General features: G+C 33.8%; 1 protein-coding gene across 1 annotated transcript; it reads right to left on the bottom strand.

The window, feature by feature from the left end:
- Positions 1-999: 999 nt before the first annotated feature.
- LOC104234055 (MADS-box protein FBP24) lies at positions 1,000-4,651 on the bottom strand. The gene is made up of 8 exons (XM_009787548.2): positions 4,444-4,651; positions 3,862-4,072; positions 3,212-3,278; positions 2,923-3,087; positions 2,747-2,788; positions 2,586-2,627; positions 2,078-2,354; positions 1,000-1,299 (listed from the first exon to the last, which is right to left on the bottom strand). Exons 2-8 carry the CDS (start codon positions 4,047-4,049, stop codon positions 1,295-1,297), a joined length of 786 nt encoding a protein of 261 aa, XP_009785850.1. The 5' UTR covers positions 4,050-4,072; positions 4,444-4,651; the 3' UTR covers positions 1,000-1,294.
- Between the last annotated feature and the right edge of the window lie 13,453 nt (positions 4,652-18,104).

Below are 18,104 nucleotides of genomic sequence, written 5' to 3'. Positions count from 1 at the left end.
ATATGCTTATCCAGACAAGGTTCCCAGATCTACAACTCCATAACATGTGGAAGGACACCTACAGTAGAATTGAGAAGCTCTCCCCTGCTATTCATTGTCAGATTGTTTATTGGTAAAAACCTCCAATGGGTTGGGTTAAACTTAATGTTGATGGTTGTAGCAAAGGTAACCCAGGATCGGCAGGTGGTGGTGGTCTTATCAGAGATCAACATGGCATTTTAATTGGCGCTTTTGCAGAATTCTATGGTGATTGTAGCTGTAATATTGCGGAAGCTAAAGCGATGATGCGAGGCATCAAAATGTGTATTACAAAGGGCTTTACAAATGTTATAGCTGAATCTGACTCGATGATTCCCCTTAACTTGATCAAAAGGATCAGGAAGCCTCCCTGGAGATTCAATGATACTATTGAGTAAATTCAAAACATGACCAAGGATGCTAACTTTCTCTTTTGTCATACCTTGAGAGAAGGAAACAACTCTGCTGACAAGCTTGCTAACCTGGGCGAAGAATCCAAAATTGATTCTATCTTCAATGAGGTTGTATCATTACCTTTGAATGTTAGAGCCTCAATGAAGTTAGAAGTTGACGGGGTCCCTAACATCAGATTCAGACGGAAGAAAAACAAATTCGTTATCAATGACAACACCTAGCAACAAGCTTCTTTCTCTCACCTTTTTGTACATAGCATCCTTGAGTGTTGCTACAAATTACCCTAGGATGCACAACTTCCTTCTCATACAAGCAAAATATTTTTGTTCAATTGTGTATCATAGGATGAGTGTTGTCACCTTAAAAAAAAAAAAAAAAAAAAAGATGGTGACCGAGCAATGGGTTGTTATATTTTATGAGAAAGTGCAGTTGTTTGGATGGTGGAGCTGGGCGTAGCAAAGAGGCAGAATGGAAAACTGAGGTGGGTCCGCGCATTATTTTTTGTAGTCAATATAATAAGTTTTTTGCTATAACGTGCAATCAAATTAATTAATGGGCTACCAGTCTCTATTACTTTAAAGGGTAGTATAACTACGAATACCCATAGCACTAGTAAATCTTCTATAGGATCATATATAAGCATTCTCGGTTCCTATTCTAAGCCAACAAATCACTATACGTACACGCATAAGTAGAGATTAATTCTGAGTACAATCAATAGGTCCTTAATTAGTTGCATAATAATTAAATAAAGTATGTTTCCCAAATATGCCAAAAGGAAAATGTAGAATTATCCACTAGGAATTTCACTGGCCAGCTTCATTCCTAACAATTGGAGCTCCTCGTAACAATTAAAGCATGATCAATCTGCAAAATCAGAAATGACAACTTTACTCTGATGGATTTACAAATAATCTTAGTAGTAATAAGGAGATATATCATTCACAAATATACTCCCTATATGAAGTTGATAACTAGATTATCAGATAACTACATGGTTACACAGTCAAAACAAGAAAATATAAACCAGTTCAGTATACACTAATGCTTTTGTTTTTCTAGATCATAAAAAAGTTCTCTATTGATGTGTCAAAAATCACATATGATTATATCCTGTGAACTTTAAGGATGAAGAAAGGCTTTCCTAAAAGCTTTATGTACTTATGATGATTCCATAACCAAATAAGATACTCACTCCGTCCCACTTTATCTGACGATGTTTGGATTTCGAGAGTCAAACAAGTTGTTGTTTGACGGTAATTTTTTCATATGCCTATTAAATATCTTTGAATTATTAATTATTGTGATTTATAGTACTTTTTACGTAATTTTCAAATATATAAATGTTATTTGAAAAGCTTAAAGATTCTATATTCAAATAGACAATCAAAATTAAGAAGTTGAATCTCAAAAAGCAAAAAGTTTCAGACAAATTAGGACAGTGGAGTAACATATTAACCAAATTAACCAAGAGGTATTAATGCATGCTAAAATTCCCACATATTAGTCTCAAGAAAAGGAGGGAATACTTAATTAAGAAAAGAGCTTAAGAATTTGTACGTTATTGATGTAATTTAACATATTATAACAGTTACTTATCAATCAAGGTTATTAATACTTATTAAATATAATTATCTGCAATTACCTTTTAAGTGAGCATAGTTACAACCAGGAAGATCAGAGTCTTGAAGATTAGGGTGGGAAGACTGAAGGCGATAGGCAGAAGTACTAGTACTAGCTGCAGCAAGTTGAAGTACATTACTGCTGCTGGGTTGTACTTGCTCTTCACCAAAGAATGAAAACTGAGACAACAGTGGCTGCTCTCCCATTAGATTCAGTTCAGTAATTGCTTCTTCATTTTGATCATCATCATTATGCTCCATTCCTGCTGACTGTTGCTTGTACATTTGATTGCTCATCAACTTCATAAATTAATTCCAAATTAATGGCAATACTTAAAATAGTTAAACTTGTATTATATAATCAAGAAGCCAAGATTTTGCTTTTATTCTTTCTTGGATTGGTACATAGGATATAGCAGTAATTGGTAACACAAGAAATTAATGGACAACATAATTATCAGAGTGGTTAAAGCATTTGGATCAAAATCTATATAGTAAGTCGAACTGAATTGACGTGCGATAAAAACTTACCCACTGGTACATTTCTTGATTGTCCTTCTCCAGCATTTTCTCCTAGGACATATATTATTGAACAATATAATACATCAACAAATTAATGGAGAATAATTTTTCTCACCTATTTAATTTTCATTTTTCACAATTTTAAAATTGTCGATAATCAGAAAAATTACCGTTCTCCTCAGATTTTCCATCTGCTGCAGCATGAGCTCGTGCTGCAATCACATTATGAAAGTTGTAAAAACCATTATTTCTTGAGTAAATTTTTTTGACCCAAAAAAATTTGTTCTTGGAAAAATTAAACCGCAACTTTGTATAAAGTAAATTAAAAATAAAAACCATTAATTACCTTTCTAGCTCTGACCTTGTTAACTGCGAATTCGAGCTGCTTCTCAAGTTCATTCAGTTCTTCATACTGTGCTGAGCTCAAGTCATCGCCTTTGTATTTTTGAAGGCTCAACTGAAGGTTAAGTGTATCCCTCTTCATTTTGGTAATTTCATCATAGAGTTCAACCTATAAATTTAAATTTCAAATGAAAAACATATAAAACCCTAAAAGAAGGGAAAAGAAAACAAATTAAGAGATATTCCTAAATAGTAGTACAAGATTAATTGGTCGTCTTTTAATTTATACGTACCCTATTATCTTGAACCGGAATTGAGGCACCTGTGGTTTGGAGATACCTACTAATAATCTCGCTCATGCTGTGAGGTGAAAAAAGAAATTCTGTTAAATAATAAGATGGAATTTAACGACATGAAGGGAAAAGGGGAAGGGAAATCAAAAAAATATAATGAACCGAACGAATTGTACCACAATAAAAATAGAGATTTGCATGAGAAGCTTCATAAAGTGGAAACTAATGAGGATATACATCAGAACGTCACTTAATTTCTTGAAATATCCTTAAACGAGAAGGTATAGACTTCAAATATATATATCATAACTTTGTCAAAACTTAATGTCTAGGCACTCGAGTTGGTCAACTGAGACACTGAAGACTTGACTAAAACTTAGGGAAAAATAACTCTTCAAACACACAGACACACACATTTGGAGACACATATGGAATTGCAACTCGACTACTACCATCAAGAAATTATAAAGCCATAAATAAATCAAAAAATTAAGGAGCATAAGAATCTCATAGTTAGTTACGTTGAAAATCAACCACAGAAAATAAATTGATGCTCATAATTTATCATAAAAAAGTCTATACAAAGCCCATAATTATCATCATGCCAAAAAAAAAAAAAAAAAAAAAAAAGTGAGGCAATAATTTAGAACCTGTGAGGTTGACTGCTGTACTCAAATAATTTGCCTTTGGTGGAGAAGATGATAAGTCCAATTTGAGCATCACAAAGAACAGAGAGTTCATGAGTTTTCTTGAGAAGACCAGCTCTTCGTTTTGAAAATGTGACTTGCCTGCTTGTTTTGTTCTCTATTCTCTTCACTTCTATCTTTCCTCTCCCCATTATTCTTTAACGTATAGTATCTCCTAATTATGGTTAAACAAAACCACAAAAAGAAAATTTAATCCTCCAAAGAAATAAACAAGAATGACAATTTACATATAAAGACATATATGCATCAAATTAGAAACCTAGATTTTAATGGCGAAACAGAAATCCTTTTCTACTCTTGAATTTTCTTGTTTAAGGTACGTAAAGACCAAATATAACTTAATTTCCTTGGAAATGCACCAAAAATATGTGTTTAAAAAAAACTAAGATCCATAAAGAAAAGGATGAAAAGTGTAAGAAATGGAAAAGTAAAATTTTTCAGTGTAAGAAATTAAATGAAAAGTTTACTGATGTTTGTAGAGGATATTATAAGGAAAAGCAAGAATGACTATGTCTAAGAGTTTACCTTTGTTCTTGTAGTGTTTTTTCAGGTTGGCTTTCTGATTTTGGGTAGAGGTGCGTCCTCTTTGCAATTTCACCTATTTATATATAAGCTTAGTTTTCTTTTGGAGTTAGATGGCTAGTTATTGAGAAAGAATGAAACTTTTACTAGTTTCTCACACACATATGATATAATATGAGAACTCCATAATTGTAATTTCACAATATTGTCATGCATGAGTTTGACTTGCTTGAACTTATAACGAAGATAATACAAAAGGAAAAGGGTGATAAGAATATATATATATATATATATATATATATATATAGCGCGTCCGGTGCACTAAGCTCTCACTATGCGCGGGGTCCAGAGAAGGGCGGGTCACAAGGGTCTATCGTACGCAGTCATACCCTGCATTTCTACAAGAAGCTGTTTTCACGGCCCGATCCCATGACATCTTGGTCAAATGACAATAACTTTACCAGTTACGCCAAGACTCTCGTTCTATATAAGAAAATTACAATTTCTTTTACGCAATTATATGGTAATTATTAGCATCATGTTTGTTTGTAAAAGGGATAATTAAATATCATAATATCAAGTAGTAGTACATTTTTTTACGAGAAAGTAATTGCAAGTTTAGATTTTAAAAAATAAAAGTAATTGACGTAGATAATACAAAAGGAAAAGGGTGATAAGAAAAGAAAAAAATATATAGAGAGAGAGCCTCGTGCACTAAGCTCCCGCCTCCCACTATGCGCAGGGTCAGGAGAAGGGCGGACTACAAGGGTCTATCATACGCAGTCATACCCTGCATTTCTGCAAGAGGTTGTTTCCACGACTCGAACTCGTGACCTCCTGGTCACATGACAACAACTTTACCAGTTACGTCAAGACTTTCGTTCTATATAAGAAAATTACAATTTCTTTTTCGCAACTATATGGTAATTATTAGCATCATGTTTGTTTGTAAAAGGGATAATTAAATATCATAATATCAAGTAGCTAGTAGTACATTTATTTTTTTTACGAGAAAGTAATTGCAAGTTTAGATTTTAAAAAAAAAAAGTAATTGACGTTGTTGTTGACGCATAACTACCACTGACAATGTACTATCAGTTTTTCTTGGATGATGGGGGACTTAGGAAGAAATGCAACGTACCAAATTTCTTGTGTATTTCCAATTAGGGTTTCTTGGGACGGTGATCATAATTTTAGACTTGCCCAAAATAGAAAGTGAAGAAGGTCCCATGAGAATACCTTTTCTCTCAAATGGACAAGACAAAATGTTACTATAATATATGCACTCAGACTCGAGAGAGTATTAGTAATTTAGTATTATTTCTCTTCACTCACATTTAATACATTCTTCCACAGTTCACATGCACAAAATCAGTGACTTTTGCCATTTATTTTTACCAAACTTAATTTCACTAAACAAACCATCAAATATATATTTTTTTAAAGATTTGGTTTTATTCGGTATTCACCGGTCCGATTACGACTAATTCGACTTCGTATCGAATAAGATCAATTAAAAGAGATGCACTCCCCACCAAGAATTTCTACTATAGTTTAGTTCATTTATCTTTTTGGTTCTAATTTTATCCTTTGGTAATTTTGAAGATAAATTAACTAAACTAAAGCTTCAAATCCAAATAATAAGGAACACACACACATATATATATACACACACACACACAACAAGTAGAACTGCATTCATTTTTTAATTTACTGCAATTTTCAACAAAAAAAAATCTCATATTGCTGAGTAAATTCACGAAAAAATAAAACTATGAAAAGAAAAATTCAGGCTGATGATTTGTTAGAGCTGGTTAAGCTATTACAGCACTCCTTCAAACTTTTAGGGTTTTGACCAAGATGTTGACCTCTTCATAATACATTGCATTGCGTCAGCATTTGAATTGGTGGGTACAAAGAGAATGCTCTGTCAAAAGCACCCAAATTCTTTGTCTGAAATTCACACATGGGACTCTTATAATTTTCTGCTTCAATTTTACTTTTTTCAGTTGCCATATCTTTAGAAGAAAACAAAACAAATACTAGTAAGAGAGCTCTTTTGCAGGTTGTTCTTTAAGATATGTAAGTGCTTATTCAATTATTAGACTTGCTTGCTCTTTTCTTTCTTTGATTTTTCCCCTTAAAATTTTCAGAATTAATTTTGCCTTTTATCTTTGACCAAAATAAAAAAGGCTTAATCAACCCTCAAGTGGCTCACCCCATAAGTATGTGAAAATATAATTTTCCACCACAATATTAACGTGACAACATGGTCATTGCGCTACAAATTACAATTTCTGTCCCCATTCATGTGATATTTTTCACTTTTCAAGATTTAAACTTATTAATTTTGATCGCCTATTTAAACATGGAATCTTTAAGCTTTTGAAAATAAAATTTACATATTTAAAAACTGCGTAAAAAGTATTATAAGCCATAGTAATTAGTAATTTAAAATATATGAAAAATTGCCTTAAAAAAATAACGCGTTTGACTCTCGAAATCCTAACACACTCATATAAATTGGGACGGCAGAAGTATAAAAATACACGGGTTATTATATTCTAAAACGTCTAGTCACAGTAATAAAAAACTCGTGTTTGGTAATACAACTCGACTTAAATAGTGAGTAGCAGCGAAATGTCGCGAATCCGGCAGTGAATTCGCCATTGAAACAGGAAAGAGGAACTAAGAGAAAAAGAAAAGTAAGTAAAAGATAAAAGATTCAGATTTTCATTTAACAGATAATCTACAACGCTATGTTTACAGAATATATATATGAACTTAATAGATATATATATATATATATATGAACTTAATAGGGGTACTAATGAAAATAAATAATAAAGTGGGGCTAAACTGTAGTGGTAAAACTAAAGAGGGGCTAAACTATAGTGGTAAAACTAAAGAGGGGCAACCTATAAATAATAAAACTTGACCTATAATCTCCTTTCGTTACATCCCATCCCCCTAATAATAACCTTGTCCTCAAGGTTGGAAATGGATGAATTCAGCAGTAGTCAACTCTAGCAAACAAGCACGAATCTTTTCTTCACCAAAGTTAAACGATGTTGCATTTGGAATTATGAGATGGACAGTATATGTCTGCACTCCTTCAAATATATGAAATGTCATTCTCCAGTGAGCATTCTTGAGTTTGTGCTTCCAAAACTCATGCTTAACAAAGTCATACTACAAGGAGAAAATAACATGAGAAGGGATGACTTTATTTGCTAACCTAGTATCCACAAAATTTCTGTCAGCAATTGCGTGATCCATAATCATAGAAAGATAAAAGCTTTTGAGAGATCCCTCCACTTCTTGGCTTAAAGCAGGGCTCTTCATATTTTTCAATCTTCTATGAAAGAGTGTTTGTCTCCTTCTTGCAATATATTCTATCTCACTGTTTGAATAAAAGGGTCCAATAATCATATCGCTAAAAGTAGTTTTTTCAGCACAATCTAGACCAAGTATCCCTAAAAATCTTTTATATGGAAACGCAAGAGATAATTCTTTGTCTGCAACTCTGTTGGGGTTCCCATGCTTCCATGAACACTTGAGGTCACTGTAGCTGACAAAAAAGCTGAACTGAAACTTATTTAGTAATCGCTCAACCCTCTTCTTCCTCCAATAAACATCATTATCTTCAAATTGAACATTAAATACCCTGCTTAACTCTACCCATGCATTATTCAGCACACTGACTGATCCAGCAAAGCTATGGCCACCAGGATCAAATGAAATTTCAAGTGTGAAATGCATCTTTTGTGCTTGAAGGTCTTCAGCCACATGAAAATAATAAACTAGTGGAGCATTTAGCTCAAATGATCTTTCCTTGATTGAGTCACGCACCCACAAGCATCGTGGTTGCAAGGGAACAAAGGATATTCCAACAACCTCATCATCAATGTAAATAGAAAGATCACCAAACTTTCGTGAAGCAGTAGCAGCTTCATCTAATCCAGATGGAAGAAAACTACACATAGAAAGTATGGCGACATTTAAGATGAACAATTTCATTGCATCAATTAACTGATTAAAATCTGGAGGACTCATGAGATTAATCTTGAGATAAAGAGGATGATAGCAAGTTACTTTGAGGGGATCATTTCCTTTGCAAGTGCATTTCTCGCCTCTCTAATTGAGAACACATCTTTATGAATTATTTTTCTTTGTACAAGGAGCCCAGTTGGTCTAGGTAGTGCCACCTTTGCCAGAGAATACTTCACTAAATGGTTCCCTAGAGTATATGCCCTCAAATAATGACTAAATAACCCAAAATAATCAATAATAAGATAACCCTGCGCTGTTGATGATAAAGAGTAGCAGTATTGTTCAGAGCTCCTTTCACAGTATTAAATTCACTTATGGCCACATAGTCTCCAATCTCTTGGCACCCACAATATGTGATTATCCGAAGGGCATTCTCATCTTGAAGAAGTCCTCCCACGAGTGTAACAATTTCATACCAATCTTGGAATCTCTTTCCTTCAGCAAGACCATAGTGGGTCCTTTTCTCATCAATAAGAGTTTCTTCAACATAAGCATCCCCATGCTCAAGTATTGTTGCAAACTTACCAAAATCTATATCGCCTATCACAGAGTCAACACTGCCAATATTCTCACCCACTACCCCTGACATAGATGGTTCAGGTTCCAGAGATGAACCCTCCTCTTTCAAGTAATAAGCTAATAAAATCAGGCTTGTGATTACTTTGTCGGCTGTAACTAATGATAAAGCACTAGAAAATTCACCAAAAAATGCCACAATGCTGAGATTTGGCAGGTCACTATTCCTGCCACCTATTATAACTGCTTCAAATAACTCCATTCTACATTCCAATATCAACAATAATGTTGTATATTGCATCATGCCATCAAGAAATATTTGTAGCTGCCAATCTTGAACATCAATTTTGACCAATTTGTTAAGAAGTTTCAAAACAGCCTTGTTATGACTTTTGACATATATATCAATCAAAGGATTGTACACAAGCAACTTTAGAGGGAAATCACCAACCTTCATTATTTGGAAAACCATAGAGGTTTGCTTAGATTCATTTATCCCTGGTTCTTCTTTAGCAAATAGACAAATTCGCTCGCTTTCATTTCTTTTGGGATTTTCATTGAAAGCCTTTCCCACTATATTTACTGCAACTATCAGGGACTTACTCACTCCAATTTCTACCATAGCTATCTCTTCCTCTTGGGACCTCTGGTGACCTAGCCCAGCTATACCTTGTTGAGGACACTTACCAAATAACTCTAATGAATCAGATTTGACATACTCAAGGACACAAATATTCCTGAAAAACATATCACAACCTAATCTAAACATAAAGATTTTCTGGTGTGTTTAATCGTTATTGACCAAATTTTGGGTATTATCTTTGAAATAAGGAAGCACTGGTAGTTGATCATTCGAGGAGATTTCTAGAAGTATATTTACTGGTTCATCTTCCGAATCCTCTTCCTTGCCTTTTTCCATCTCTATCTCAGCACCTCCATTAGTTTGTTCATGCTCATTACTGAACTTCTCATTATCCTCTACACCGTTATTTTCTCCAGTATCATCAATGTTAACAAAATGAGTCTCATAATCTATACAAATTTGATTGTAAATACTTTCCCATTCATGGATGTCCGTAAGGACAATAGAGACACCTCTGGTGCTTTCAAAATCATCTTCAATTTTTATTGACTGAAGCACATCAAAGGAATCAGTGTTGTCCTTTAGAGGACATTCCTCACACAACCTGTCCTTACTAATCTCCAAGTAATCGGCAACAACATTAGCAGCAACTGCATCTTTAATCTCAATTCATATACCATCAATCTCCGGTTGTTCAATCATGTCACCATCTTCCCATTGCTCATCTTTCAAATTGATTTCCTCCCTTTGAGGAATTTTATCGAACACATGAACCTCAATTTCTCTATTTCCTTCCACAACTAAAGGCTGGTCCTCTTTCATTATTTCCCTTCCAACAGAAAACTTGGGCACCCATTCACCATTGCTGACTTGCACATGCACTCGCCTGACCTTCTTTTTACTTAAAAGCTTGGCAGTAACAGATTGTCGACCAAGCTCATATTTTTGCTTCTTCCTCCAAGCTTTTCTCTTTCCACCGGCGGCACATCGTTTGTGCTTAGAGTCTCGTGCAACACTTGTGGTTCTAGGGATACACTCAAATCCATATGGATTAGGAAGAGAACCGAGATTTTTATCGTTATAATGATTTGCATATGGATCCCGCATCACACCATTAACCTCAAAGCCATAAGGATGCTGATAAAATTCACCACAATAGTTCCTAGTGCCATATGATATCATATAAAATGAGAATCTGCTTGGTAGGACTGACTGATTAGTGTAATGATGTTGCAGAGTGAACCATTGCTCCATTCTTGTCGACTAGTCGAACGTTGCAACAGAAGTAAAGTCGAAGACCGGTGATTCTGATACCAATTGTAGCGAATTCGGTAGTGGATTCGCCATTGAAACAGGAAAGAGGAACTAAGAGAAAAAGAAAAGTAATTAAAAGATAACATATTCAGATTTTCATTTAACAGATAATCTACAACGCTATGTTTACAGAATATATATATGAACTTAATAGGGGTTCTAATGAAAATAAATAATAAAGTGGGGCTAAACTATAGTGGTAAAACTAAAGAAAGGCTAAACTGTAGTGGTAAACTAAAGAGGGGCAACCTATAAATAATAAAATTTGACCTATAATCTCCTTTCGTTACACGAAATAAAATGAAACCCATTTACATTTCAAGAGGTGTATATAACCATAAACCATTCAATAAAACATTCTATAGATTTGATAAACAATACGTATATAAATAAGCAACCAAAAAAAAAAAAAGAACAAACATACATGCATGGTCAACGTGGAATGTGGACTTCTGCAGAAAGAATAAAAGAATGATGATTTTTACTACGAGAAGTAATTGATACAGGTAAGTCGTTTGATGTCAATTCCAAACCACCCACCCCCCCCTAGCAGATTGGGGTAGGAGAAAAAAGGTTTTTAAAAAATATAAATAAAAAAAAATTAACTATGCAGTTTCCACATGCATTGCAGGCTTCTTGAGTGCAACTTTTTCTATGTCCAACTATTTTTGGTCTATGACTTAGGTACTTACTCCTTGCTATATTAAACAAAATTCAAGCAACTCTCTTAAATATCTAATCTGTACATTCAAAAATAGCAAAATATTATTGTAGTCACAGAGAGAGAGAGTTGGGGGTGGGGGTCTGCACATACTAAGCTATCGTGTTAATTAGGGAATTTCTCTTAATTATTTATCTAGCATTTCTTCTAAGAATAAGAAAAGAAAAGTTACAGCTTACTAAACAAGAAAATAAAATACGAGAAATAGAGTAACCAATGGTGATAGTACTTAATTTTAAAGAACAGTAAGTTTGCCATCTTTAAAATATCTCTAAACTTTTTTATAAGATAAAAGATTTTAAAAACATCTTTGACTAACCAACCATTTGTCGGATGCAAATATGATTATAGCATTGACTATGCGTATCTTGAGAGGACTGACAAGAGCTTCGTCTAATTTTTTATGCATATGATGTCATAGGGAAAAGCTACGGCATTCCATTTGATGCATAAAGTATTTTGAAACTTGATCAGGATAGTTGAATCATATATTTATATAATAAATATATTTGCCGCTGAAAAATGTGTTTAGGAGAAAGCTTTGACAGATTCTAATTAACGAGATGTTCCATGCGATTATTTTATGCGCTAATTAGTAATCCCATGTATGTATTATGTTAATATCCTTGTAGTGTTGGTGTCAAACGTTGTGAATGTACAGAGTCTGAGTGGATCATGTATCTCTAGATGACGCTCGTAGCGGGTCATGCTTTTCACTAAGAGATTGAAATATTTAAAAAATAACACCAAAAAATCTCAATATATTCCCAACAACAACAACAATAACAAACCAATATATTCACATAGTTTGGACTTTGGGGTCTAGGCAGAATGTGTAAAGAGACAAATCTTATCCCTACCTTGTGGAGGCAGAAAGATTATTCCCGATAGATAAAGTAACTCTCAGCACGTAAAAAGAAAAATTATAGTGAAGAAGTCACGTTGAAAATAATAAAGATAAGAACAATAACAACAACAAAATGACAAAGCAATAAGAAAACCAACACAAGAGAAATAACAAGTAGTAATAGAAATCGTACGCTAAGATAATACGAGATATAATTTATATATATATTTAGTAAAAAAAAAAAGTAGCCTATCTACGAATACAAAGTGTAACTTCTCCAACAAAGGGTTATGAGTTGATACCCCTTTTATAGGAGTAGCTCTGCCGCTGTTGACAGGTGTGGAGTGGCAATCACAGTGCCAATACATGAGTGATTGGTTATCTACGAGTACAAGGAAAGTACTTCATAAATGGATGCATTGTCTTGAAATGTTCATTTCAAGGCATGATGTCTTCCAAATCACCTAAGCTGAAAGGTTAAGGTTTATGTTATATTCACTAATTAAGCCATCTGACTCACTCACTCACATTTGTGTTTACAAATTCAGTTATTGAGAACGATTGGATAGTCAGACTTCAGACTTGATAGAGTCAGGAGCTCCCTTGACAAGTCCCACCGGTTTTATCTTGGCAATTTTAATTATGTTTCCTTTTGTCATTCCGATCATTTAATTTAGTGCTAAAATTCTAGAGTTAGTACTTAATGATAAGCTATTATTGTGTATTTTAGTCGCTTATTACACTCTAATTTACTGCACTTTAATTGAGTTTGAGCTTTAGTCGCTAGTGTTTTGCACTAAATATGTGTTTTATGCCTTGTAGGAGTGATTCCGATCTTGTAGGCGTTATGGAATGAATTTAAGTGATTTGGAGCTTTGAAGTCTGAGTAAAAGCCCAAGAAATTAAGCCGGGATCGTGTTCGGCGATCAACGGATGATAGTTAAGAACGAAACAAAGAATCGAGCGGGCATACGACGCATTGTCTAGTAAAATGCACATAACTTTTCACTCAGAACTCCGTTTGGCTCTACAATGTATCGTTGGAAAGCTATTTGAAAGGTCTACAACTTTCATGTTTTGTATTTTCGTAAATACTCACTACCGCGTCGCATGGGACGCCGCAGGATGCGGCGCAGCAGTGTAAAAACTGGCCTGATAAGAAAAATGCAATGTTGCTGATAATCTCCATTAGCGCGCCGCACCCGCCTGTACAAATTTTACAGAGCCGGAGTCCTATTTTGCGCAGGAGAAGGTGTTTTCGTCTGGGCCCGACCCTACTTGGTATAATTGCATAAAAAACACTATTTTGAGGAATTTTGACAGATCTTAGACCTAGGGACACACTTTAGACGTGGAGGGACACAAACCACGCTTTTGAGGAGGTTTCTAACTAGTTTTTCTTCTCTTCTCCTTTAATTTCATAGTTTATTTGTTCTAGAGTTTTGGGTGCTACATGAACATTGTAGTTTGAAGCTTGAATTGTTCTTATTATTTAATTATATTGGTTTATTTATTCAATCTTGCGCTTAATTATTTGATTGTTTGATCACCAATTGAATACTATCTACGTATCTAGGATTGAACTCGGGAGAGAGAATTCTAGATTTCATATAAGATTGAGTAGAGCAAGATCTTAACTCTTAGGGAGGGCGGATTTGCGATTAGGATAGGAATATACCTAATCGTCTTGCTTGGTTACTATACAGGAATTATTAATGCGTTCTTGTTAATTCTAATTCCATAGGAATATAGGCGCTAGATTAGCTTGAATAGGTGAGTTGTACTTCAGGAGAAGGCTACGAGCAATATTAACCCTGTCAACCAATAAACCAGATAAATTAATTAGACGATTTAAGTGAAAAACTCAACGGGATTGTTAGCTAACCCATAGCTCTAGAATAGTTACTCATATTGAATTCGTCTCTATAATTCGCCAACTTGTTTTCTTTAATCTCTTAATTTATTACTCTAAATTAATTTTAATTAAATATTCATACGTTAGGATTCGCTTGAATAGATTAATTGTTTGGTTTAATTTAGTTGATAGTTAATCACAAGTCCCTGTGGGTACGATATCTGGACTTGCAATCATATATTACTTATCGACCACGTATACTTGCGTGTGCGTTTGGGAGAAACAAATTTTTGGCGTCGTTGCCGGGGACTTAGAAATTAACTATTTTACTAGATTAAATTTTTACTTTTTATCTATTTAAGTTTTTAATTTTAGTTTAGTGTAGTTAGTATTATAATTTTTTTATGGCATTTTTGAACGAAAAGTGGTGGGATAGTAAGTATTCTTATTTTTGTGATCCTTGTCCATATTGTAAAGGACCCCATTTGTGGCAATATTGCAAAAATATTTCTAGTACCGAGTTGTGTGCACCATCTCAATCTTGTACTATTTGTGGTGGTAATTAAAATAATTGTCCTAAGTGTTGTTATCCTACTCCAATCCCTTTTTATATTGATCATAATAATTCTTGTGAGGTTGACAGGAGTAGCGAATTGGATGATATTGAACATAATATTCGCATTCTTGATATGCACATAAAATTAGTAGAGGAATATGGAGGTTTCCGTGAGAAAATTATGAATAAGATACAACACTTTATAGAAGGAAGAGCTAAACTGGGACAAGAGATCGATCATTTTGGCAAATCTATTCGCGACTTGGAAGCTCAATTGAGTGCAAAGGTTGACGCATGTAATGCCCAACAATTTAGTCTATATTCTTGATGTTATACTCTTGTGCTTAGTCTATTTCACACCAAGAATATTTAAAATAGACTGAGCACAAGAGTGTAACATCTTCACCTCAGGATTTGACTCACAAGTACCACGCATTATTCGCAACTCACCCACTTACTCTAATATAGAGGTCACTGAAATTACCTTTCCTTCATGAATCAAGTGCCCTCACACAACAAAAGAGAGTAGTTCCACACACAATACAATTTAAGAACAATTAGGAACTCAAGAAAGAAAGAATTCACTCACTCTCAGAAATAACATTCATATGCCACAAAAGATGCATCATAGGCTTGCCCGTAGTGTACTACTCTACTAATCGAGCTCATTCAGTCTAGGATCAAGTAGGATTTTATTTGGTTGTAATGTAGGCTTAGGGTCGGGTATGATACATTTAGATATAAGAGTGATTATACCTCCCTAAGCACTTTAATACATACACTCTAACATTGAAAACCCCACACTTATGTCAAACCATGACTCCACCTTCACATCAATATATATTAACTCCTCACTTCTTTAAGCACAATTATATCAAGAGTCACCACTATCAAAGAATATTTGCACAACAATACAACTATTTGCTTTATTTTTTTCTCTTTTTCAAGTGGCTCTTACTTCTTTTTTTAAAGCATTGCACCTTTCTCCTTATTTCATTAGTTCCACTCAAAAGCCAAACCAACCACCCCACACTTTAACTTTTACAAAGTTCATAATAATTCAAGTGCTCATGAGAGGTGAAAAGGTTCAAATACATGGTTAATTCAAACAAATGGGTAAAGCTTGTAATGTGGTTGCCAAAGAAACAAGATTACAGGCTCAAAGGGGTTAACTATGATACATAGCAATTAGGCGGGTCAAATATTTATATGGCTCAACAAAGAAACACCTATATCACTTCCAGGACTGAACAAAACTACTATTTCGCTTTGCAAACACACGGGACAAGTTCTAAACATCAAATGCAATGCACAGAATAAGACAAAACCTTATACACACATGGCACATAACTCACTCAGAATTGGACTCATCAAGACCCTCTAGTCAAAGCAGTTAAGCAAAGTTAAGATCATACAATTTAAGGTACTTATACAAGAGTCAAAAATTGAGTCTAAGCGTTACCACCAAAGTACTCACCATTAAACTACATCATGTTTGTTGTAAAAATCTTGTTGGTATTCGAATAGAAAGTGTTTACTCAAGAGATTGTTATGCTAGGACTATATGTGTTATCTGTAGATTTATGAATGGAGGATGAGCTATAGAATACAATTGTGAATGGGAAATGCTACATGTTATGCTAGGCAGTTTAATCCTTCCTACGCGTCGATCGTTTGGTTTCGGTCGTGAAGTGATAACTGAACTGAGTTTGTTTATTATCATCCTCCTTTTGTAGATTTTCTAGTGATATTAGCTCTAATAAAGTGTACTTCATTAGAATAGTTCTCCTTATATGAACCACATACTAATTTGAGGAAAAGTTTTCCGCTGATGGAATTGCCTTTATTTATTTATTTATTGAACTTGAATACTAGTGGATTTTTAACTTTTTCCGAGCACAAGCCCCCCTAATTGGTTAAAATTTCTTACTTTGCTGCAAATTTTAACGATATCCAGAAAATAGCTGTATACAGGAGAATTACTAAGTAGATATTTGGGAGAAAATCTCCAAAACCCAAACATTCTTTGAGACTCGGTGGTTAATTAATATGTTAAGAACGACCAAACAGCTTAAAGCAATTAAACCTAAGAGTATCTTTTGTTTCGTTTTAAGGGAAAAAGAATGAATTAACAGAAAATGAAGAATCTAGGATCGTTTTGGACCTAAGAGATAAACTGAAAATCAGAAGAATGAAAAATGTCATTTTTAGGCGTGATCTTGAGTGGGGCTTTTGGGTGGAGAGCAAGAAATTTTTCTGTTTTTCGTTTAGCTTTCCAACAGCCTCTGAAAACGAGAACTTTGCTTTTCTAGAAAATAGTTGTGTTGTACCCAATCAGGATAAATTTTAAAGTTCCACATTTTGGGTTAAGATCAGACCCACTCAGAACGGACTACGGAATTTCAAGTCACATAAAGCTGGCTAGAGTGTACAAAGGAAACCGACAAACCGTACCAATCCGATAATCCGAGTCAAATCGGAAAAAAAAATCCGACTATGATTTGGTTTGATTTTGTTTGGTGTTGGAAAAAAAACCCGATCATAATTGGTTTGGTTTGGTTTTAACTAAAGAAAGTCAAACCGAAACTAAACCAACCCGATATTACATATATAGATCTTTTAGATATATTTAATATATAAATATACTTATTGTAATATAATTTATAAATATTTCTATAAAAAATCATAATTTTATCTTTTAAGGTATTATTTCAAGGTTGAACTTAAAATTTTTGAATATTCCAATAAGTTTTAGTCATTAATATTAGTAAATTAAATAATGCTACCAAAACCCCAAACCAAAATCAAATCAATACTAATGCTAACAAAAGACATTCAATTCAATACTACGAACGAGAATGTATTAAATATCTATTTTTTATTTTGCAATAATTTAAATAAAAATGCATAACCTATTTTTATTTTTTCTTTAGCGTTTAGTCATGTAATTAATACTCCCTTATTAGTCTACTTATTTTAATATGACTTAGTACTTTTAGATTATATTTATTTTTATTAAGGCTTTTTAATTAGTAATATTTACATTACATAATTTAATTGCATTTATTGTTGAATATTTTAGGATAATGCCATGACACATCTCATATTTTGTATTATTTTCTTGAAAAATACTTTATATAGTTCTATGTTACTAGGATTAAAGAAATATTTTGAGCACAAGTCATATGTTTTGTTCTACGAAGATTTTACCGGGAAAAA

Source organism: Nicotiana sylvestris, chromosome 4 (assembly GCF_000393655.2).
Source record: "Nicotiana sylvestris chromosome 4, ASM39365v2, whole genome shotgun sequence".
Taxonomy (NCBI): domain Eukaryota; kingdom Viridiplantae; phylum Streptophyta; class Magnoliopsida; order Solanales; family Solanaceae; genus Nicotiana; species Nicotiana sylvestris.
The sequence above is the reverse complement of the archived record's forward strand: the minus strand, read 5'-3'. Positions and strand labels throughout refer to the sequence as shown.

Excerpts from the sequence above, each read along its gene's own strand:
- LOC104234055 (XM_009787548.2), bottom strand. The coding sequence starts at position 4,049 with ATGGGGAGAGGAAAGATAGAAGTGAAGAGAATAGAGAACAAAACAAGC. Across the intron at positions 2,789-2,922 it reads ACAAGGTCAGAGCTAGAAAG|CACGAGCTCATGCTGCAGCA; the intron begins GTAATTAATGGT and ends ATGTGATTGCAG. Across the intron at positions 2,628-2,746 it reads TGGAAAATCTGAGGAGAACG|GAGAAAATGCTGGAGAAGGA; the intron begins GTAATTTTTCTG and ends TATATGTCCTAG.